Source organism: Eriocheir sinensis, chromosome 63 (assembly GCF_024679095.1).
Source record: "Eriocheir sinensis breed Jianghai 21 chromosome 63, ASM2467909v1, whole genome shotgun sequence".
In the NCBI taxonomy this organism is placed as follows: domain Eukaryota; kingdom Metazoa; phylum Arthropoda; class Malacostraca; order Decapoda; family Varunidae; genus Eriocheir; species Eriocheir sinensis.
This window is the reverse complement of record NC_066571.1, coordinates 4,273,955-4,299,680: the sequence shown is the minus strand read 5'-3', so window position 1 is coordinate 4,299,680 and position 25,726 is coordinate 4,273,955. Positions and strand designations below refer to the sequence as shown.

The 25,726-nt window shown below is 40.6% G+C and overlaps 1 protein-coding gene and 1 long non-coding RNA gene across 2 annotated transcripts; one reads left to right on the top strand and one right to left on the bottom strand.

Moving 5' to 3' along the window:
* Positions 1-572: 572 nt before the first annotated feature.
* On the top strand, positions 573-2,025 carry LOC126986797 (uncharacterized). Its single transcript, XR_007739944.1, has 3 exons — positions 573-722; positions 1,629-1,760; positions 1,971-2,025. It is a non-coding gene; the product is annotated as an uncharacterized LOC126986797 (long non-coding RNA).
* A 626-nt stretch (positions 2,026-2,651) lies between these two features.
* On the bottom strand, positions 2,652-17,542 carry LOC126986881 (trafficking protein particle complex subunit 13-like). Its single transcript, XM_050843352.1, has 11 exons — positions 17,366-17,542; positions 13,202-13,322; positions 11,261-11,429; positions 10,900-10,984; positions 10,231-10,364; positions 9,891-10,008; positions 5,216-5,312; positions 4,639-4,871; positions 4,097-4,197; positions 3,408-3,558; positions 2,652-3,168 (listed from the first exon to the last, which is right to left on the bottom strand). The coding sequence occupies exons 2-11, from the start codon at positions 13,239-13,241 to the stop codon at positions 3,028-3,030; spliced, it is 1,269 nt and encodes a 422-aa protein (XP_050699309.1). The 5' UTR covers positions 13,242-13,322; positions 17,366-17,542; the 3' UTR covers positions 2,652-3,027.
* Between the last annotated feature and the right edge of the window lie 8,184 nt (positions 17,543-25,726).

The following is a 25,726-nucleotide window of genomic DNA, read 5'->3' as shown; positions in this document are numbered from 1 at the left end:
CTTTTTACGGCACGCTTTTTCCTTCTTTCTTTTTCTCTATGTCGATTACTTGTCTCTTATAGGAGGTTGTGGAGGACAATGTGAGGGTTGAGGAGGTTGTGGAGGATAATGTGAGGGTTGATAAGGAGGTTGTGGAGGATAATGTGAGGGTTGATAAGGAGGTTGTGGAGGATAATGTGAGGGTTGATAAGGAGGTTGTGGAGGATAATGTGTTGGTTGAGAAGGAGGTTGTGGAGGATAATGTGTTGGTTGAGAAGGAGGTTGTGGAGGATAATGAGAGGGTTGAGGAGGAGGTTGTGGAGGATAATGTGAGGGTTGAGGAGGAGGTTGTGGAGGATAATGTGAGGGTTGAGGAGGAGGTTGTGGAGGATAATGTGAGGGTTGAGAAGGAGGTTGTGGAGGATAATGTGGGGGTTGAGGAGGAGGTTGTGGAGGATAATGTGAGGGTTGAGGAGGAGGTTGTGGAGGATAATGTGAGGGTTGAGAAGGAGGTTGTGGAGGATAATGTGTTGGTTGAGGAGGAGGTTGTGGAGGATAATGTGTTGGTTGAGAAGGAGGTTGTGGAGGATAATGTGAGGGTTGAGAAGGAGGTTGTGGAGGATAATGTGAGGGTTGAGGAGGAGGTTGTGGAGGATAATGTGAGGGTTGAGGAGGAGGTTGTGGAGGATAATGTGAGGGTTGAGAAGGAGGTTGTGGAGGATAATGTGAGGGTTGAGAAGGAGGTTGTGGAGGATAATGTGAGGGTTGAGGAGGAGGTTGTGGAGGATAATGTGAGGGTTCAGGAGGAGGTTGTGGAGGATAATGTGTTGGTTGAGGAGGTTGTGGGGGTTGAGAAGGAGGTTGTGGAGGATAATGTGAGGGTTCAGGAGGAGGTTGTGGAGGATAATGTGAGGGTTCAGGAGGAGGTTGTGGAGGATAATGTGTTGGTTGAGGAGGTTGTGTGGGTTGAGGAGGAGGTTGTGGAGGATAATGTGAGGGTTCAGGAGGAGGTTGTGGAGGATAATGTGTTGGTTGAGGAGGTTGTGGGGGTTGAGAAGGAGGTTGTGGAGGATAATGTGTTGGTTGAGAAGGAGGTTGTGGAGGATAATGTGTTGGTTGAGAAGGAGGTTGTGGAGGATAATGTGTTGGTTGAGAAGGAGGTTGTGGAGGATAATGTGAGGGTTGAGAAGGAGGTTGTGGAGGATAATGTGAGGGTTGAGGACGTTGTGGAGGATAATGTGTTGGTTGAGAAGGAGGTTGTGGAGGATAATGTGAGGGTTAAGGAGGAGGTTGTGGAGGATAATGTGAGGGTTGAGGAGGAGGTTGTGGAGGATAATGTGAGGGTTGAGGAGGAGGTTGTGGAGGATAATGTGTTGGTTGAGAAGGAGGTTGTGGAGGATAATGTGTGGGTTCAGGAGGAGGTTGTGGAGGATAATGTGTTGGTTGAGGAGGAGGTTGTGGAGGATAATGTGTTGGTTGAGAAGGAGGTTGTGGAGGATAATGTGTTGGTTGAGAAGGAGGTTGTGGAGGATAATGTGAGGGTTGAGGAGGTTGTGGAGGATAATGTGTTGGTTGAGAAGGAGGTTGTGGAGGATAATGTGAGGGTTGAGAAGGAGGTTGTGGAGGATAATGTGTTGGTTGAGAAGGAGGTTGTGGAGGATAATGTGAGGGTTGAGAAGGAGGTTGTGGAGGATAATGTGAGGGTTGAGAAGGAGGTTGTGGAGGATAATGTGTTGGTTGAGAAGGAGGTTGTGGAGGATAATGTGAGGGTTGAGAAGGAGGTTGTGGAGGATAATGTGTTGGTTGAGAAGGTTGTGGAGGATAATGTGAGGGTTGAGGAGGTTGTGGGGGTTGAGAAGGAGGTTGTGGAGGATAATGTGAGGGTTGAGGAGGAGGTTGTGGAGGATAATGTGAGGGTTGAGGAGGAGGTTGTGGAGGATAATGTGTGGGTTGAGGAGGTTGTGGAGGATAACATGAGGGTTGAGAAGGAGGTTGTGGAGGATAATGTGAGGGTTGAGAAGGAGGTTGTGGAGGATAATGTGAGGGTTGAGGAGGAGGTTGTGGAGGATAATGTGAGGGTTGAGGAGGTTGTGGAGGATAATGTGTTGGTTAAGGAGGAGGTTGTGGGGGTTGAGGAGGTTGTGGAGGATAATGTGAGGGTTGAGAAGGAGGTTCAATCAGTTTTTCTTTAGGCTCTGGTTGTGCAATTGACTGGCATATCTCCCCTTGTTATGGATACGCTGTACTTGTTTAATCCCTGCTGAGTGGCACCTTGACCAGGGCACACTCGTCACAGAGGGAAGCCAGCTTATTTATAGTTGGCAGAAGGGTATACACACAATAAATCAATTTTGAACTGTCACCCACATCCCCTTCAGCATTGATTGAAGTCAGTGTAATGATATATTAAACCTGAGAACATATTGATATCTGTGGAGCTTCTCTTAAGTTGAATTATTTTTCTTTACAACAATAAATAAACACATATCTTATATTTTCCCTTACGTGACTATCTTTCCACAAGTCAGCAACCACATTTTGAGGAGGCCAATGATGTACATGCAGCCCTGGATCAATTGTAAGCCAAGTCCAAGAAGCCCTTTAGAGGCATAAATTTCTCAGATAATTAACCTTCGCAAAATCAACACTATGAGGTGTCAGAAAGGCACATATAAGAAACCACCATTATTATTGTCAACAAGGAATGGATATGACAACTCCCCATATACATACATACATTTTCACCAACATACTTACATATACATAAATGTATACATAACTCCAGAAACAATAAACTCTATACATATATATATATATATATATATATATATATATATATATATATATATATATATATATATATATATATATATATATATATATATATATATATATATATATATATATATACTTATTCTGTGGCTGAAATGGCAGGGATGGAAAGAGGAGAAAAGGTGAAGATAAGTGGAGGTAGGGAAGAACAGGGAGGAAGTGTAATGAAGTGAAGGCAGGGTTCTGTTTTCCTCCATCACCATTGAAAAAATGGCATTAAGTCAGATTGTTCACCCATTTTGAGAGAAACACATCCTGGCCTTCAGTTTTCTCATTGGTGATAAACACTTGGGCAAGGTTTTCATAGTTGTACGCTCGCTTGAGAAAGGTGTCAGTGAGGCGGATTCCAGCAATGGTCTGTAAAGGAAAAGTGGTGTGTTGGCTGAACTTTGTCTCTCTCACTTGCTATCTTTTATATGCACGTACCCACCCAAACACACATACACACACACTCGAAGGCCCCTATAGGGATGGAAAAGCTCATGAAGGAAGGATTGATAGATGGAAAATAATAAATATGGACAGACAGAAAATACATGAGTAGTGAGAGAAAGTTAGAGATGGGAAAAATAGCTGACATCAGTGTGATAGCCTACCTGAAGGCCAGTCTGCAAAGGAACCAGGGGCAGGGAGAGGCTGATGGACTGGCCGGGGGGAAGAGAGGGAAGGGATTTGCTGCTCACACCGCTCCACACCGACCCGCCGCCGCCGCCCAGGAAGTCCAGGTGCAGCTCCAGGGTGCGCTCACTGGTGCGGCAAAGAAGAGTGCATTTACTGACGGCTCTTTCCTGCCCTTTTTTTCCCAGGAGGGGCATCAGATTAAGTAGCTATCAGAGATTTTGTCCTCTTTCCAAATAGAACACAATTTTAAATACTTTTATGGTTGTCATATAAACAAAGCTTCAAATGATTCACAGTATACTAGTTATGTTGGTTGCTACCTAGGAGAAAGTGATGCAATATTGATAATGTGAATCAAGAAAAGGTACAATTGTCAAGAAATGAAGAGACAAAATATATATTTGAAGCCAAAAAATCTCAAAATCCCAATATCTCTGTCCCTAGCCTTCAAACACAAACAGTACTACAGAAACAATAAGCTTCAAGAGATTAACTAGCTAACAAAGACTATGTAATAAACTAACTCAACAATAGCTATGTAATAGTAGCCATGAATAAAGTACAAAATAATAAGGAAATTACTGAAAACAAGTGATGAATGGAGTAGCATATTTCCTGATACATAAAGAAAGATTACAAAGTGAAAAATGAAAAATTGCATTACCAGATGTTGGTGATAGACAGACACACTTCAAACTGGTCCTCAAGTCGCACTACGCTGGGGATGCGGTCAACTGTCACCCTCACATCCCCATACTGAGGTGCCTGTGAGGGGGATGAACAGAGGTATTGCAGTCAAGAACACAGATGACCAGACTGGATGCAATGATGTTTTAAGATGGTAGAGGGTGTTCTCCATTCTGTATTAATCACTCCAATCAGAACTCATAAAGAAAAAGTACTACTTGGGAAAACTGATATGTGGTTTAGTTTACATATTGTCAAAATAGTGAGCATTCTTTGTTTTGATACCTCTTACTTTATAGACTTCAGCTCCATATTCCAGAGCACATTTCTTCCTGATATTAACTGTACACACTAACTGGAATAATGAATACAAACTGGCACACATCCCTTATTTGCTTAGTCTGGTATGCCTCAACATTTCTCACCCACATACTAGTACTAAATAGTAGTTCACCACCTTGAAAATAGAGGTTAGCAGAACTCATTGACCTAAACAATGAAGAAGTCTCATCTACCAACCATCCTCTGTAGCTGGCTGGTCTGCAGTCTGCCTCTGTCACCCATGTTGGTGCGCCACACAATGTCTAGCTTGCCAATGGAGGTGGCCTGACGTAGTGCCGCTGGGTTGCTGCGGGCCTCAGGTCTTGGCTTGAGGCAGTAGAGGTACTGTCGGGTGTCGTGCGGGTTCACCACGTTCATTCTCCCAAAGACCAGAGTATTGGAACACGGTGAAATCTTGTTCATCGACGTCACTAAAAATTAAAGCAACCATAACAATCAAATGACGCCAAGTTCTGAAAGGAATCTAACACTATCACATTCATGATTAATTTGATAACTTGTTCATGGACATCACTAGAAATTCAGCCATACAAACTGCTGGAATAAAACAGTCAGTTTTTTACATTTTGTAAAGTCTTTCATCATTACATTCATTATTAATTTTCCTGAACATTCAATGCCTAACAAGACCTCCTTCATGGATATCACTGAACTTCCAGCAGTGGTGTCATAATCACAAGCTACTCCTGATACAGTTTGTAGTAACAGAAAAGAGCTAAGCAGGACAGCTCCGTGGTAGTACTTAACACCTCACCTGAGAAGTAAGGGGACGGCTCCAGCTCCACCTTCTCCAGGCACAGCGGCCCCGATGTGATGTTCTGCACCCCGGCCTCCAGGTACACCTCATCTGACTGGTGCAGCACAAAAGCAACATCACCAACTGTACCCACACACAAAATCAAACTCACCAATTCACATGAGGTGCTTCTGTTAGTGTGGGTATTCAATGAAAATAAAACATGAAAGATCATGCCATAACGAATTTAAGGTAATTATATACCTTATTTGATTTCATTTTCCAGTTTTAACTTGTAAATGTACTTCTAGACATTTTTTTAAATCTATATACTAAATGAAAACAATGAACAAAGTGTTAGGTTTACTCTACAGGTGTCTGAAACACAGACAAGATAGAATTTCAGTAAGATTCATGTTATGTGCTATTTTCTCTGACACTCACACATCTTTCAGTCAACCCCAACAGTGAAAAACTGGTGAAATACTGATCTCCTTTTTTCAAAAGCATATTTTTTCATATTACTATCTTTTAATGCCAGCAGTTTATGTGATGAATTACTTATGTCTATGTGCCAAATATTAAGAACACAAAAAATACAATATCATGTATCATTAACAGATTTAAAGTGAGAGGAACTGATTCTTTAAGGTTAATTGATTACAGAATGAACTCTGAGTGATAATTCAAATATTTGTTCAAGGATGGAATCCTTCATGCATATAAATAATATATCATCAATGAGATTAGAAAAAAGTGGTGCAGGAATAAATTTGTCTAAGCTGTCATTAAAAATTGTGGAATATTTCTAAACTATGTCAGTAGTGAAAATATTACTTGCTTTATGGTGTAGAATAAATGCTTTATGGTGTAGAATAAATGTGACATTATTGTGAAAGATAAAGTAAAGGCCTGTGAACTGGCTGCTTCAGCCTCTCTGCATCATTAAGCTGACCAAGGCCTAGGCAAGCAGCACAACAGGTAAGGGAGCAACTGTTATGTAATCATAGCATGAATACTTTGGTGCATGGCTGGTGTAAAGCAGGCATTGCAGATCCTTTTAAAAATAACCAACATTTCAATGGTGAAAAAATAACTCATTTTAAAATATACATAATCATATACTTAAGCTTCACGGGAAAATTTAGAAGTATCCTTTAATTTAGAGCTTCCATTTTCCTATTACCTTTCACAGATCAAAACAAGCTCACTGCACCAAAAATATGCTGAAAATCACAACCTACCAAGAGAAAGTAAATATTGTTTACTCTAGTCCATGTAAACAAATGAAAAACTGTCCCTTTACTGCCAGCAAAGCATAAAAATATGATCCATTTAAGAAAAAAAAAAAAAAAAAAAAAAAAACTTTCACCTCCAATGTCCCAATCTCTGTATTTAATATATGCCTCAAAACAATAAGTTAAGTAGGTAAACAAATTTACAGACTAAGGTACCACTTTGAATATGCTTGCAAACCACAGCAAACTAAAACATTTATACTACTTTACTACCCAAGAAACTTACATTCATATGGCAAACTAGGTAAGTCTAATGAAATTAAGTGTAAATTTAAACCTGAGATGTATAAAAACTTCATCGTGAGGTAGTAACTTATTTTACTGATATGATGCAAGACCTCATAAAACAAATATACGAGAAGTTTCCCTTCCATACTTACAACAAAGTCCTGCAAACAATGGGTGGAGAGGCAGCAGAGTCATGCAGAAGCAAGCATTATGGCCATGCAAATACATGCTGAGAAGGTCAATAAAACATGGTAATAATGTACACCTGAGCCTTGAGGGGGCCACCATGAAAAGGAAATGTATCAAAACAAGTAAGGTTTCTCTATAGAATTATTAACTCTCTCTCTCTCTCTCTCTCTCTCTCTCTCTCTCTCTCTCTCTCTCTCTCTCTCTCTCTCTCTCTCTCTCTCCCCTCTCCTCTCCTCTCCTCTCCTCTCCTCTCTCTCTCTCTCTCTCTCTCTCTCTCTCTCTCTCTCTCATGCACACACACACACACACACACACACACACACACACATTCATGCACCACCTCCTCCACCCCACACACATATTAGTACTGCTACGATCTATACAATTCTAAAACCTTTAACCCGTGGTGCTTGAAGCCTTTCAGAAAAAAAGCAATCTCAGAATAAAAAAGTAAATATATGCTGTACCTGCAAACCACATTACAATTATTTTCAAAACCCAAGTGATACCATATATGTGCCCTCCACCAGCACCTTCATAAATACATGTTAGAATGTGCTTGTAGGTCTTTAAGCAAACCCAACTAAAGAAATGCTACATCAAACTCCTCCTTATTTGAGCATAATTAGAGTTTAAGAAGGCTTTCTCATAAGATTATGAGGACAGAATGTGCAGTGAGTGACTTAACATAATTATCTTCCATTGACAACATATGCTAGAGACTGTCTAAGCTCTGAAGGATAGAAAGAATTACTTTATCAAAGGAAAGGAGAGAGGAGATGAAAAGAAGGGTAAGTTTGTACACCTATGCTGAAACACATCATCTTGTGGCTCACTTGATGAATCCAGCCTTGATCTTTCAAAGTAAAAAGTATAGATTACAGCAAACTGGTGAACAAGTTTGTGGGCTTCATGACCACTAATTTTTACTGCCGTTGAGTGAAAGGCAAGATATTTTGCAGACTCTAAGATTAGAAGACACATTCGTCATTCACTAGATGCCCTCTGGATGCACTGCTCTCATGACCTGTCAGTACACATCAGGTTGGTTTACATGACTAAATCTTTATCAGTGTGAAATCTTTTTGTCTCTGTCACAATTGGATCAACATTGCTGTTTAACACATGCACACTATTCCATACCAACCCAGAAACACACCTGACCCTAGGGAGACAGAATACACCTGGAAAATAAAGTCTAAACCTCAAGCAATATCCTAAAAAGGAAATTCAAGCAGACTAAATTTATGTAACTTACAGTACAAGACAATAACATAAAAATTAATCAAACTAAATCAGATCCTTGCTTCAGATCTGATAACTATAATTTGAACTACTTATGTACTTACACATCACTTACAAAAGTAAAAAATAAAATTAAATGCCATATTAACATTGATGAAAAATAATAACCATTCATAAGTTTTCAAAATATACGTCTACAAAATACAATTACTACTTTGGTTGACACACAGAGCTACACAGAAAAAGTACTTTAATCTGAATAACCGTGGACCAGCGCCCATTCAGGTATGTAATTTTTTAGACTATATAAAAAAATATAAAAAATTTAATCATGAGGCAGTTTGTTTACTTCCCTTGAGTGCACAGAGATGCCTTTTGGAACTGTTAGAACTCCATATTCTGAGTGACTGATTTACTGGGCAAGGCAAAATTCCATGTAAAAAGAACAGCACAATGGAGGTCACTGTGACACCATACTCAAAACAAAACAAAAAACATCAATTAACATTCGACTTGCAGATCTTTATGATTCTTTTGTGTGTAATGTGTTTCTAAAGTTATTGCTTCCTGCCATCCAGTATTCAAACATTTATTGTATTTTTTAGACTATTCTATATTTTTGCAGGCCTGGCTCTGCTCTACAGAAACTTTTTTGTGGTCGCAGAATAACGATTGAACATACACCCTCAAAATGGCCCTCAGCTTCTCTTGAAGCATAAACATAATGCAAATGCAATCTAAATTCATTGCTGACTGTATTCTGTCCTCATTAAAGAAAATGAGGGGGAAAAAAGGAACCAATAATCAGGGTATAAAGGTGATGAATGACAGGCCAGAATGGAGAGGAGATAAAGGGAAAAAACTTTTCTATATTTTCACTTTTCTAGTTACAGTTCTTTTCATAATAAACTGAAAGTATACTATTACACTTCCAAAAGTAATAACTGGCTGATCAGTTACTATAATCATGAATATTTCATTTTTATTGTTTAAGGCAATAAACAAATGTTATGCATATGTAGCTGACATTAGAAGCCAAACTCCTGACTGTGCACACACTCAAAAAACGACAGCTCAGTCAACTTTCCATATAGGTGAAATACACTGTATATCTTCACTTCAGTGTGACAAAACTGAAACAAAAAAAAATGTCGCTCTCTGGTAACAGCTTTGCTGATTTTTTTACAGTTGCATTTTTTCCTTTTTTCTTACTGATAGCAGGAAGCATGTGATATAGAGCAAATCTGAGCAGCTGGGGTGTAGGGTCAGGGATAGAAATTAGAACTTTTGGGCTTATCCAACTGAAACTTACTGCCTTCTAAACTCAAATTACAGGGATTTTGAGACCAGTGAAATTCAGATTAATAGACTTTTACTGCAAGGACTAAATAAAAACATGTATGAATGAAAATATAAAAATATATAAAAATTAATAATAAATTAAGTAAAAATAAAAAGGATAAATTAAAGCAAATATCTGTAAAGGTAAAAATGATCTGCATTATACCCTCTTGTTCAGGTGTCTCATTTGACTGACTTCTAAACACTAGACAGAATAATGAATGAGCTTAGGCCTGAAAAAACATCTAAAGCAAAAATTACTGATACATGAATGAATGAACTTGATCTTGACTGAATGAATTGAACCTCACTGGAAATTTGACCCTGACCCCTAAAACTGAACCATGAGTGATTTAACTTTAAAACAATACTCATGGTTAATTAGGTCATACCTCAGCATTGTAGAACTTAGTCTTAACATCAAGCGGCTTCATCACCTGGAACTTAAAGAACTTGCGGAAGTTTGACCGATCCCCTGCAGGCGCGAGGTAGCTCACAGCACACACCAATCTATGACAGGGTGGGAGGCAGGAGTTACTCTCTTAAACCTGAATATTTAGTCTTTACTACAATAAAAACTAAAAATTAAAAAATAAGTACATCAATGACTACATAAATAAATCAACACACATGCCCCAATAACTCCAAGAATGGGAGAAATGGACTATAAATGAAGAAGAAGAAGAAGAAGACACACCAATTCCCAAAACCAGAAGGTCCTTTCCAACTTACATGTGGGTGCCAATGTCTTTCACTTCATGCTGGATCACCTCATTGATGGTCTCGTTGGCCTCCAGCTGATGAAGCATTTCATTGTCATCCTCCCCCAACAGAGGCACTCGCTGGTTGCTCATTTGAAGCACAGCCTGTCAAAGTAGTGGAAAGCTCCTTTGATAAACCCTCCTATGGGAACAAGCGCTAGTATTTTTTTACTAGTACACAAAGACTAACTTGTTTGTCTTTCTGCTGTAACATATATTATAGTAGTATATTATTTAACCCGGTAGCAGCGACGGGCCAAATTTGTGGCTTTACTGTGTAGCAGTGACAGGCAAAATTTGTGCCATGATATAAACCCCCAAAAATAGATGATACATAAACTTATCACAAATGCTTTGATATATATTATGAAATGGTATGTGTAAGTGATGATTTTTTTCTCATTTTCTCGCTTAGAGGGACCATTAGGAAACATGATCCCCGCTGCTACCGGGTTAATGATTTGAGAGCTAGTTTATTTGATCTTATAAACCTCATCATTACCATTGTTTTTCCTACAACCCTTTGCCAACATAAGGCATTAACAATATGCTTTGAGTGTTTAAGGCAAGTACCTCCACACATGGAATCTACTGCACCCTTTCTATAGATATGCATCACATGAACATATCTCTTCCTCACCTTGATGGACACCTCTCGCACCGTGTCCTTCCCATCGTTATGGACACACAGGCAGCAGGAAAAGGTCTCACCCAAGTATATGTTCCTAGAAAGGTTTTTGGAGCCAACAGTAAGTCTCTGTTAAGAATTTATTAATATTTTATGTGTCTTGCTTTAGCCTGAATCTTAGTAACTGCAGAACTCAAAAAGATTTAGTAAGTCTGATGAAATATAACCACAATATGACACACAGAGAAATTTTACAGAAAAATTGAAAGAGGGATTCTTTGGACAATTCTTATATTACTGTACAATACTATAATTCTATCCTAAATATCTGAAAATCTCTCTCTCTCTCTCTCTCTCATGTCACAGTACGTACCCAAAGCTCTGTGGAAGGAGCAGCATGTGTCCCACTCCAGTGTTGGGGAGCCCCTGGGGGATGGCGATATCTGCCCGCACGTCAGCATTGAGGTGTTCCCCCGGCAAGTCTCGGGCATCACAGCCAACAGACAAACCAGTGAACAGTGATGGTCTGGTGAGCCTCATGACTGAAAGTGGTGAATAGTGGCTTAGATATAGCTTGGGACAGTTGTCTTATCACTAATGGCCTCTTCTCTCACCTTTCCACCTTAATATAATAGTTAAATGATAAAAAACATGTTCCTTAACAAAGATTGGAAGGCACAAATGGTTAATAAAAAAAAATTCCCTTAATGTAACATAATATACAGTAACCTATTGCTATTAAGTTGCTAACCATCCATGCTAGCAACCCATCAGGCTACGTTCACTACAAAGTTAGTAACCTATTGCCACTAAAATGTATCAGTGTATAAGTTATATCATCACTGCAAGTTTTGGCACAACTTATTCTCACAGACAGCAGGAAACATGGCAGCCATTATGTTATCACCTATCTTTACTGGGATTACAGCCTTCCAGCATGAATGAATAAAAATAGTTTTTAGCCATTAGAGTTCAATGGACATGTATTAGTCCCTTAACTAAAATCTGAAAGAATAATTGATATTGTGAGTCCCTTCTTTCAGCTGTTTCCAGGAAGTTCAGCACAGCAGATCACCTATTTTTATCTCTTCCTGTCCTCTGCATCTTCCTTTGTCATACCAACCACCTGTAGGTTTCCCCTCACCACATCTTTTCATCTCCTCTTTGGGTTTCCTAATTTCCTCCTGCCTGGCAGTTTAATATTCAGCCTCTCCTCTGCTCATATCCAAACCATCTATCTTAACTTCCTCCCTTTGTCTCCTAAGCATTTAATCTGGACTGTTCCTTTAATATCTGGTCAGCCCCACTTACTCCCATTACTTCTATCTGTTATTATTCGCGTCTTCAACCAACTGCAGTTCATACGTATTGAAAAAAGAAAAAATTAATCTGAATATCTTTTAAAAGGTATATTTGAAATTCCCATGGAATGCTGCCTGTTAAATGCACAGATACAAGAAACAATAAGTGTAAGTCAACTGGCCTGTTTGCAGCCAGGCATTTTGATGCATGTTTCCACTGGAGTATCAATTTCCCCTTCACTTCCTTGGGCAGAGGGGTAACTTAGCTATTTTGCAATGCCAACTTGCAAAGAGAATTTGACACATTGTCATAGATTTGTAAGATAATATTAAAAACATGTTCATTTAACATGATTTGTATATATTTGGGCATAAAGAAGCTTTTTTTATCATGTTATAAGATAAAAAACTCGTTACGTAAATGATTATTGGGTATTATTCTAGTGTTTGCCCATACTCACCCCTTGCAACCAAAATTGGCTAGGGGGCCTTTAAGACTGCGGGGAATGTGGTGGTACACATGAAATGCGTCGCAGAATCATCATCTACGTAATAATGTATTTTTATCTTATAACATGATCATAATAGCTTCATTATGCCCAAATATATACAAATCACGTTATATGGACATGTCTTTAATATTATCTTAGTGCTATGACAATCAATGTCGATTTCTCTTCACAAGTTGGCATTACAAAATTGCCAACTCATCCCTCTGCCCAAGGAAGTTAAAAGAAAATAGAAATTGCAGTAATGATAGGCATCAATACGCCCACCTGTGAACAACCCAAGTGTCCCCAAGCCTGGCTGGGTTTCCTGATTCCCTGGTTATCTTTAAATTTTAAACTTTATCAGATTACATAAAACCATGAAACTGATTGGTTGAGTGGTAATTTGCACTTTAAAAGGGAATCAACCAGGGGTGTCAGAGGCAAGTCTGAAAATAATTCGATTCATGAGCCCAGTGACTCTGGGCTTATATTCCACCCACAGCCCAGTTCATTGTTGGTCACCTTTGAGGCTGAGAACGTGATCCTTGTCCTTGCTGTCCATGGTGGGCGGTGGACGGTGCAGACGCCGAGCCGCCGTGACTGTCAGGGCATCAGCTGTTCACTGTTTACGTCCCGCGGCGCCCTGAGGGACCGTCTCATTTTACTGACACGGGTTTGTTCTCTTGTATTTATATATTGATGATTTGATTGATTGATAGTTTATTGTTGCAAGTAAAACAACAAAGGAGAAGGGAGGAGCATGCCATCCCAACCCCCAGGCAGTACAGTGTGATTATACAACTAAGGATACATGTGTTTAAGAGTGATACGAGGGAGTGACTCTGCAATCACTTGATTATCTTAATGTGGTTGTTTCAGATGCATTTCTCAGACCATTAGGATATGGATGAAATACGGATACGGATAGGATACGGAACAACCGATCCGGACAGATCCAGGGCCTACCTACGGCCTGCGTTCCTTGGTCTCGAGTTTCAGTTAAACATTTAAAATCCACCAAAAAAATTTAGGTCGATATAGAAAACTCGGATACAGGATATCTGAATACGGGAGGGCAAACTCACTTATTACAATGAGGCGGTTTGGGGCGGAGCAGTGGCCGGGATGACGTGACGTCACTTTATACCAAATACCCGCCAGTTCACAAAGTTGCGGCCTGGTGTGCACTTATTTGGACGTGTATGCTCGCCAAGTCTGGCAGTACGGTACGGTACGGAATTTATAACCGTACTCCGTACCTGAAAAAATACCGTAGCGTAATTTCGTACCGTACCCCCAGCTCTTTTTCCGTACCGTCTGTACGGTATAAATACCCTACCGAAATTCCGTACCATTAGGAAAATTGACGTAAAATAATATTAGTGAAAAATTAATTATGGTATATGTCAATAAATTTCAAGAAGCACATTTGCGAAGTGACTAAACATGTATCAGGCCTCATAAATATATAGCCTACCAGGTGCTAATGGGAAAGTAAAAAAAATAAATAAATAAATAAAAAATAAAATCTTAGGATCACTTGTTTTAACCCTGTGGCACGGTACGTTTCAGAATTCTGCAAAGTTTTCCGTATCTATATCATACCGGAAAAATATCGTACAATAATTTCGTAAGGTACTTTTTATCAAAATTTTCATCCGTACCGTACCGTAGTGCCACCCTTGATGCTCGCCTTCTTTCACCGCGCGTTCAGGCAAGCAAAGTCACTGACGAAAAAAATACGCCTTTTTATTGTGCTATGCGTGACTGCAATTCCAATCCCTACAAACGTACGGCTGTGTGGGGTGTAAGGGGGCTATGTTGAATTGATTAAAATTAGTGCGCCTTTCTTAGTTTCTCCAAATCTTTTTACATTCGCTAGTTTGGCACCAAGCAGCGTCACGCACAAGCCGCGCCTCCTCCCACAAAGGGAGGGATTACAGTATCTGTACGTACGTCGCTAGACAACGAGACAATGAGAGTAATGTGGAACACCCGTGCGTGCGTGTAACGCCGGTCCGAATTTAGTAGATCTAAAGATGAATACAAAGAAAAGGGAAACGTTTTAGTAATCCGTTGGCAGGACAAGAAACCGATATGGAACGAATTCCTTAATAACACATCGACTGAACACACACACAGTCCATTACTTCAATACAAAGGTGTGAATAGCTTCCGTTGTATTGTTTAGTATTTATTGTTGTAAGTAACAATGCAACAATGAAGGAGGTCGATACAGTGCCTACCCCCGACCTCCTCCAAGCAGAGAAAGTACATGTAAATACTCATTAATGCAGCTACAACTTATTATATTAAGCGCTATGGAAACCAGTTTATTCAATGAGAAAACAATAACACAAGTAAAGAGATCTACTTAAAGTTAGCCAGAAGTATTTCAAATTAGATCATAAAGTATATACCATTCGTTGAGCAATGCAAGTCAGTTGATCACCTGAGGCATCTCCCACCAACAAAGGTAGTCTATATATAGTGATGGAGTTGGCAATCTGAATAGCTTAGCAACTACTCGATAATATCGCCCTTCAACAATGAACAAATACCTATGTAAACGATTAACATTTTAACTATTCAACAGGTGCTATAAGTGCTCTTCAACGTGGTTTCCTTATCTCGCGTTGACAGGAGGCTCAGTTCTGCATGCTGGAGGCCCGCCCCACCCCGTACTAGATGGTCGTAAGTGGAAGGTGATGACACTTACGATCATCTAGTACGGTGCTGAGCGGGTCTTGTTGGTCTTGGAGAGAGGAGGCACTGCTAGTCACAGGATCAGCGTGACAGCAGAGTAGGGAGGAGCATGATGACTCCACTGGTTTGAAGTTATTTTCCCCTGTAAGACCTGTAGGACTTCAAGGGCATCCTGATGGTCTGCTTCGAAAAAAAAAAAAGTATTGTTAGTCATCAATAAAACCAGCCTGGGTAGCCAACAGGAAGTCTATTATTGTACATTCCTAGGTAGTGAACAGGGTGAGGACAGAGGAGGCAGATTTGTTAAATGGCATACGCCCTCCTCGATTTCTTCTCCGACACTGCCGAGTTAAGGTGTCGAATAGGTAGGGGATAGTTAACCGGCACACTCCCTTGCAATAGGCGAAAACGTAAAAAAGAGCCGACCATCACGCCCTATCACACATCCCTCGTTCTTTTAAGTATCAGTGGCATGAGAAAACGGGGAGCGACAAAAACTCACCTGACAAACACAGATTCATTGCATAGGGGGACAAAAATTCGCCGAGGTTTGGCCAGTTTTATTTTTTATTTCGGCGAGTTTTTGTCCTTTGCATTTACTCGTACTTCAGAGAAAAATTATCGTATCTGAAGTATAAGCAGTGTGTGTTGAGGCAGGAGGGCCGAGGAGGTTGAGAATAACCAGAATGGAGGCGAGAGGACTTGTGATAATTTCAAATCATTGCTGTAGGAGTTTTCATGGCTAGTTTCATGATCCTAGTGGTAATCTTACAAGGCTTCAGCACCATGAACGTTGAGAGCCGACTAACATCCTTTGCGGCCTTTGTAAATATTTTAGTGAGACGGAGGCGTCTGAGAATACTGACCTGAGAATCCTTGAGGTGGTTAGGCTACATTGCACAACTAAAGGAGTAAATGTAATATCTTTACAACACTTAAGTGGAAAATTATAATAACTTGGAAGTAACACTACATATTCCACACTAACGATGCTTACCACAAATTGGTGCGTAAGAACACGGCAGAATTAACGGAGCATCATTTAATTTAGTCACGACTCACCAGGGCTACAAAACGTTAAAGCCTTGATATACCAAAGTAATAATCTCTTAAAACAAGTGGATATGGTGAAACAAAAGCAAAATCACAAGGTTATTCAATAGTCTAACGAGCATCATTAAAAAATTACTATTCACAACAAACGAGGCAGCAAAATCACAAGGTTATTCAATAGTCTAACGAGCATCATTAAATAATTACTATTCACAACAAACGAGGCAGCAACATACACAAACAAACGCTGGTGCTAAGTTGATAATACATGTGTCTCACCAACACCATGTTAGAGTTATCTATGCTACAAGAGACCGGCCATTACGCAAGGAAAATAGTGGCGAACAATGGCCCGTATTCCTAAACGTGTCGGCACCTCGGTTCGCCTGTTTGAAAAGCCTATCGTAGAAGTAGCTGGGTTATTCAGGGAGTTTTGCGATTCTAGTGATAGTTTCACCCAACTTCTGCACCATAAACGGGAAAGCTGACCTATAAAAACCCGGTTAATCTCCTCCGAGGCTTTAGAAAATAGTAGTAGTAAGAGTTCGACACGTTCACGAATATGGTTGGTCGGTATTCAGACGCTTTCTCCTCTCACGTCAACTACTTCCAAAGGTCGAAAAGGGTATCATTTTTTTTTTTTTTTTTTAGGTTCACAGTACAGAAGGGTCAAACTATCACAGGGGTCATTAAACTACCCCTGGAAAGGCCCTAAAGCTCGTACGAAAGCCTTTTCTGTATGCTTTAGCGCCGAAATTTTTAAGAATACGGCCCCATAATGGACCTTGGTGACGATTGACAAACATTCCATTCCGTGTCCACTCGTGCTAGGATGGGCAGAGTGTATGGGGTTCGTTTTTTCCTACATTTCCTCCTGCTTCCAAACCCTTGCTGCAGATCGTGCACTTACAACACCTGCATACTTACCTAGCTAGGGCAATAAAGACACACCTGCACCGATGTGCCACAGGTGTCGGCGCCAGATCGTTTTCCTTCTTCCTTTCAGGGGGATCATTTTCAGTGCAGGAGGGGCGCTGGCAGAGGTTGTTCTTAAAAATAAAGGAACAATGTCAAAATTAACGGAGGATCAAAGGGGGGCAGAGAAGATAGGTGAAAAAAAAAATCCCCCCCTCCCTCCCCGGAGACCTTCCTTAATTAGCTCCGTCACTAGATGTTACAGGGGTCTCTTTTGTAAGAATGTTTTAAAGCTAATCAATACTTGTAGGCAAACATCTATAACAAACATTTACAAAATTAACCTATGATGCTTTAATATGGGTGAGGCTATTTATACTGAGCAGCTCCGTAAAGTCACGTCGTGCAATTTTATAGACCTTTCCTAACACACACACACAATAAAGAAAAAAAAAATCAGATAATGTTTAACAAACCCATATCTCTTATACCATACATGACGAACTATATGTCTGAAATAAGCAATTAAACCTTAGCGGCGGTGTGGCCAAAAGCGTAGCAAACGACGATATGTGCACAATGGGGTACCGAAAGGGGAGGGGCCTCCCATAAGGTTAAACATATATTCACCAGTCTTATAGTGATCGTAAGGTAGGTCGAAGGCACAGGCAAAAGTTAACTATCTTCTCTTGATAAGCCTCAGGCGCGCTTTGGGATAGTACGCCCCCCGCGGTTGAAGGGGTTTGCACATCTTATTACTATTTTCATTCTTCATTTAATCTGCGCTCTTCCCTAGGAGATTTGATGGTTAGTAGAGAACATACATGACAACCGAGAAGTAGGTCATATGGTAGAAAACGATAAATGGGCCCGTTAATAAAACCAGATTTTACCAGAAATAACACATCCAACACCAAAGTAATAACCCTTCCTCCAAAACGTACTTACGTGAGGCCAGGTGTGGACTAGACTGGTGTGAATGTACCCAATACCTGCATCGGTACCATTCCTTACAATGGAAGTGACGTAACACTGAAGGTGGGGGTGGGTGAGTGGAGAAGCGCACCCCATCACTGCACCTCCACCACTACCCAGCCTGTCCTCCGAGCGGGCAGTGATGTGTGACGGTGGTGAGGGAGTGGTGGAGGCTATAATCTTGACTATGAATCACCACACCTCCTTCCATCCAGCACCACCGCGACCAGCCAACGACGGAAGGAGGAACGAACCAAGATCAACGACCAAACTCCACCGAGGGACGGAGGAAGAGTGAGGGACCGTTGCGCGAGCCACCGCGTGAAAGGCTTGGGGACGAAGAGGGGCGTGTGTGCCTCTCTCTCCCCACCGCCACGTAACAGTTGCCACACTACTTCCCTTGCTCTTTTATAGGCGCCAAACACATTATCTCAGCCCAGCTATCGGGTTCAGGCGGGACCGAATCAATACGTTTCTTATCTTTGCTTATCTAGAAGGAATGAAGCCAACGTGGCTCGATAAGGCGAGGGTGCTGTAAATAAATGAGACGGCGAGACTGGTACCAGATAAACCCGACCGGTCCGAGACGTGTAGCGACTTGTGTTTAAAATACCTCTTCCTCCTTCACATGTAGGTTACGTGTACGTCTTCGCAATGTTATTTATTTATTTCTAATCCACGGTACATGTACATCTCTCTATGTGCATATGTGCCTTTATTTGTAATTGGGATGGCTATATATGTTTTCTTACACGTACATAGACATAGGCAAACCATGAAGGCCTTATATCAATCAATATATAAAAATCTATTTGAGGTGGGCAGCGTACTTTGGATATTGTTAAGCAATTATACTGGTCTCTAATCATAAAATCAATCCAAGAATATGAGAAAGTGCTTGCCATCCTAACCCCCTAAAAAGTAAAATAAAAATACAATTAAGGGTTCCAGGGGGCTATCAACAATAATATATATAAAAAAAAATTTATCTTCAATGCTAGAAAAAGCAACTACAATAGGGCATATTTCGTCATCCCATCATTTGGAACTGAATAACGGTACGTATATATTTCCGGTGGAAGTCCTGTCGCTTACATGTAACACTGGCACTCATTCTTGGCACGGCCCGATCACGTCCCCGTTGCCCGCCTATCGACCTTTTGCGCGACCTGTATACACACGCTGCAGGTCGCACGTTAGCTTGGGGCTCTCCTTACGATCATTTTCGAAGGCAATAGAGAAGATTAGTCGTGTTCCCATGAGTGTTTTCCCGTCCGTAGCGCAGATCGAGGTCTTGTTAAACTACTACCGTAATACAAGATGAACAGATTAATGATTTGTATTTTAAGATAGTTCAGTTTCCACATGTGAAGAGGAGGGTACTATAATATAATTATACGTACCTATACATAACCCCGTTTAAAGACCCCAGAAGACTAAATTAAACCTGTACTAACAAGAATGCTGAAAAAGGAGGTTGCTACACACACACACACACACACACACACATATATATATATATATATATATATATATATATATATATATATATATATATATATATATATATATATATATTTATTTTTATATTTATTTATTTATTTGCCTATGGCGTCGGCAGGCTTTTTTTAAAGTTATATTGAAGCAATGGAAAGAATGAACAAATACATATGCACAAAACACGTATAAAAGGAGGAAGACAAGGACGAAGAGGAGGAGGAGGAAGGAAATAAGATAACGGAGAGATGGCGGTAGGGGAGGCAACTATATTGTGTTATCGAACCGTACGTAGTCCTGTATAAAACGTGTTCCAGTCCTGACACGGCCTGTTCGCAGACGGGCGTTTTGATACTTAGTTGCTTACTACCACCAAATTTTTAATTTCCTCTTAACATCCTTGGGCAGAGGAGTGACTTGACTATTTTTGAACGCCAATTTGCAAAGAGAATTTGACATTGATTAATTGCTTTAGCAATGTAAGATCTCAAAGATGCGTGTCCATATCACATGATTTGTATATATTTGGGAATAATGAAGCTATCTATTATGTTATTACATGAAAACCGTCATTATGTATAAATGATTAGTCTACAAGTGTGAACAAAAGTTTGGTGCAAACAGTATGGCGAAGGACCTGCGATATTATCGTCAACTCAGACTTGAAAAAACGATAATATGGCAGTTCCTTTACTAAACTGATTGGTCCGACGCCATACCTCCACTGAGTCCACTCACCTGCAAAAACAGAATCGGATCATACCACACACATCACACACGCGTTTAACAAATACCCAACACACGGGGACCTGTGCATACCCCCTACACACACACACACAAGCACACATTGTTACATGATCCCCCGTAATACATAGGCATCCTCTTTCACACCCTCGTTTATGTCTGCAAGAGTGTAAATCTGTGGAGAGGTGGAGAGGGTTATGCGTGTGTACCTATGGTGTGGAAGACGGCGCAGGTACGTGGAGTGTACAGGTATGTGAAGATGAGTTCACGGAAGGTGGAACACGTGCGCGGGGGTGGGGGGTGGGGGGGGTGCAGAAAGTCGGACTGCGGAATTTCGTTGCGTGTGTGTTTGTGTGTGTGTGTGTGTGTGTGTGTGTTATGAATAGCCTATTGGTGATGAGAGTGGACTGAGAGTGGGGTGTGGAGAACTCGAGTGGAATGCATGGGCTGTGAGGAATGTGGATGGCTTTGGGTAGGATGTGGGTGGGCTGTAGGAGGGCTCTGGGAATTGTGGCTGTGTGGATGGAAATGGGTAGATATGGGTGGGTTTTGGTCGGGTGTGGGTGGGGTGTAAGGGCTGAGGAGAGTGTGGGTGAGTGGTGAGGATATTTGGATGGATGTAGATGGATGTAGCTAGGTGGGTTGTGGAGAATGTGGAGAGTGGTGGATGTGCTTAGATGGCTTCTGGTGGATGTGGGTGAGTTGTGGGTGTGTTTGGATGCATGTTGATGTATGTGGGTGGGCTGTGAGGGCTGTGAAAAACGTGGGTGGGCTGTGGTAGCTGTGAGGAATGTGAGTGGAATGAAGGTCTACCATACAATCGGATTTCCCCGGACATTCCTTTTTTTTTTTCGTTCAAATCTTGTGCCCTAGGAAGGATTTTGGATATTATTGGAATGCTTAAGCTTACAAAATTATCCTTCTTCTTGAAAAATACCAGAGAGAGAGAGAGAGAGTGTAGATCCAGTAACACAATATCACGCAATGTTTGTTATTGACCAATGAATGAACACAGTCTCACGAGATGACTTGCCATAACTCAGGACACGGGGGAGCAGGGGGGGTGGAGTGGCGTGGCTGAGGGGGAGCATGGGAAGAGGGTATTTGATGGGTATTTGTATAAGACTTAAATTCAAAGACCACTGGAGGGCCCAATCTTTAATTAAGTCGGTATTCTCAGCCGCTTCCGCCTCATCTCATCATTAACTATTTCCTAAGACCGAAGAGATTAATCGCATTCTCATGAGTGTTCTTTTCGTTAATGGTACAGAAGTTTTGTCAAAATACCAACAGGGTCATAAAACAACCTCCCATGGAAATGTCTACAACTACGATCGCCTTGTCAAAATGTGTGTTTGGGCGCCCTTACGGTCTTACCTTCATAACTGTGGGGCCCTCGAGTGGTCGGGACTCTTAATTCTCTAGCTACGCCTCTGAAGTGGTCCTCTTATTATGATTAACAAAACATTATATATTTAGTGGAGTGTGAGCGTGTTGCATGTGCATGGAAGTGAATGTGCTGTGAGGACTGGGCGAGGTGTTGGTAGGTCATGGGCAAGGAGTCTAGAAGTTAAGTTAGTGGAGAATCTTTGGTAAGTGGTATGGGTGTCATGTGGGCGAGCTGTAAGGGCTATCGGGAATGTGGATGGACTGACTGTAGGTATGTAAGGATGAGTTCATGGGATGCACGTGGGTGTGTTTTGGGTGCATGAAGGTGTGTTGTGGCTGCGTTGTGGATGTGTATGGATGTATGAGGGTTAAGATGACTGGTTAGTGTTGCAAGTTTTGTCCCTCCGGTAAGAAAGTTGAGGTTTGTTTACTGAGAGCGAACGCGCTAGTTTTCGGTTGGATGATGGCATTGGTGGTGATGTGGTGGTGGTGATACGTCTGACAACACCTTTCACGCACACACACACACACACACACACACACACACACACAAGAAGAGAAGAAAGAAATAGAAAATATGACCATGCTATACTACAAATGTCTTGATGGAAGAGAAAGTATTGACATTAATGAAGTAACTAGACAGTCAGTTTCAGAAGGCTACAGCAAGAAGTTTTATAGGAAAAGACGAAATAAACATGTGAGGATATTAAGCTTTCCAGACAGAATATATTAGTGGAAACTGTCGTGAGCCAAAAACGTTCCGTGTTCATTCCATTACATGATACGTATACATATCTGCTAACAGCCTCCCCTTGCATCTTTTTACTTCAGTTATTTCCCAGTTTGACACTCTGTCCGATGTTGCCTTTCGTCCTACGTACGTGTGTCCTGACCATTGTTATTTCTTGATTTTAATTGCCTTTATCATGCCATTTTCTGTTGTCCCCGCTGTGTTATGGATAGCGTCCTTGACTACGAATCCCCTGGGTTCGAATCCCGGCATGGGCAGTAGGCGTGCAGCCCACCAAGCTGTTCATCAGGATGGTTGATAAATGGGTACTTGGGGAAACCTAGGGAAGGTTAGCTGTGTTAATCCAGATGTTACACTAGCCCTGTGTCGGGTTAAGGGTTCTTTCCCATCACAGGTTCCTATAAAAAGGGCCAACGGGGCGGAGATGCATGAGCACCGCCGCCACGCGCAACTACAGCATACACTCCCAACTTTACGTTTACCTTCAAACACAACGGTGGAGAACTTCTCATCTTGCTTTCCGAAAACATTCCAGCCCAGGCTTATACATAATTTCCTGTTACTGCTACTACTACTACTACTAGGCTACTACTACTACTACTACTACTACTAATAATAATAATAATAATAATAATAATAATAATAATAATAATAATGATATATATATATATATATATATATATATATATATATATATATATATATATATATATATATATATATATATATATATATATATATATAGATATATATATATATATATATATATATATATATATATATATATATATATATATATATATATATATATATATAACATGACAAGAAAACGAACGAGATCGAACGAGGTACATAATGCTTATAATTATATATGCGTGTGCACGGCACACTTATGCACACACTACACGTACAGAAGGCCCAGCCACTCCCGCCGCTTCTACTTGAATGACTGTTTGATTTGAACATGGGCGTTGAACATAACCTTTGGAGTTTTTTGTTTTTTTTTCCTTTTCCTAATTAGTTTTACTTTTTGACTCCCTCTAACCTATATAGTTCTACCATATCCTGGAGTTCGCCACTGTTATCGATGAAAAGAAACAATGTCATTTTCAAGCTAAACAGGGATAGTCTATAATGTAGCTATACGTATACAGTTGTGGCTAAAAGTGAATAAAAAAGACATATAGTTATAATGATAATAGTAATAATAATACTAATAATGATAAAAAAATAATAATAGCTAATAATTAATGATAATCTTAGAAGAAAAAGAAAAAGAAGACGGAGGAAAACAAAAATTTACGATGATGCAAACTCTCTCTCTCTCTCTCTCTCTCTCTCTCTCTCTCTCTCTCTGGGAAATTCCTATTGCGTCATCCCCCTACAGACCTTCCCCCACCCCGTCCTCCACCTCTCCCTCGACAGGATCAACACAACACACCGGAAGGAATCTGCTGGATTGTACACGAGGAACCTGTAATCATTTCCACACTGCTTCTTTACTGCTGCCTGCGTACCCAATGACAAGCGAAAAGATAAACCGCTGAATTGTCGACTAAACCACTAACGCAAATACACAAGAATATATTAGGTGTTTATTAAAGATAAATGCCGTCCACAATGCTCTCCTCTGAGTCATATTCTTAAGCAATTCGGCGTCCCAGCACACACATCTGGCAAGACTTTGGTAGGAGTTGCGGGCATTCCCATGGATAGTTTTGTGAGTTTGGCGGTGGTTGACGAAGATTTTGTACTCTTGACATGAAATAAAGCTAATGACAACCTGATTAATCTCTTTTTTCGGCCTTTAGGGATAGTTGATGTGAGAGGCGAAAGCGTCTAAAAAGAATACCGACCTCATTCTGATGTTTTGATTAATTTAGCCACAACAAATGCTCCAGTTTCATCGCTCCATCTGATTCTCATTCCCTCCTTGAATTCGGAACCTTGATTGTCGATCCTTCTATCTGTTATTCATTTTACGCATTTTTTTGACTTGTCTAAATCCACTGCTTACTTTTAATCGTCAATAGTATATCATAAACCTTTGTATGTTCTAACTTCATGAATAAGCATAATGACCATTCATCCATACTTTTATTTAACTCCTTTGATTTCACCCTTATTAGACCTGCGCTGTGTTTTGGCATTGGCGTCGAACAAAGCGTCCAGTAATTGTTCCGGCATTTTTTTTGGTGAGTCATTCCGTGATTAGAATATACACTGGTTGCATCATGGGACGTAACACGCTCCTTAACTAATAATTATTCAAACATATAGCGATCAATACCACCAAGGATACCCGCCGCGCGCATTATTCCCCCAACCCATCCTTCCTCAAAATAAAGTTTTTCCCTTCCTTTCCCTCTTTTCCGATCTTCCCATTTTTTTATTTCCCCCCGTCCCTCAGCAACTGACTAAAACTGCCCCGGGGCCATGACTCATCCTGTCTCCTCCCGCTGACTCACCCACTCTGCTCTCCGCTTCTTCCTGCCGTGGGACCTAACAAAACCTAACAAAAGGTCCACCCTCCCCCTAAGATTATATGTGTCAGTATTTTCCCCTTTTGGCACACACACACACACACACACACATGCACGATTCCTTTCATCCTAAAATTATATAGAAAAATAAATAAATAAATAAAACAAATACCCGGCAGTAGCTAGCATTCCCTGGAGTAACGCTAACAGTACATTGACCACCAGCGTGATGTGTTTCCTCTCTAGTTACACTTTTTTTTTCTTTTTTTTTTTTTTACAGAAAAGACAACATCTCAAGGGCAAAAAACAAAGATATAACAACAACCACCCGGCCTCTTGCAGTTTCCCTATGTTCTTATGTTCTTATGTTCTTTCTTCAGCAGTGATATCAGAATAGGTGTTCAGGGATATATGGACACAGTCAAGGGCACAGTGATGTCTAAATATGTACATTATTATGATTATAAATGTTTAAGGGGGAAGAGATGTCGGTTAACGAGAATATGGAAGGTTTGAAGTGACTGAGGAGGT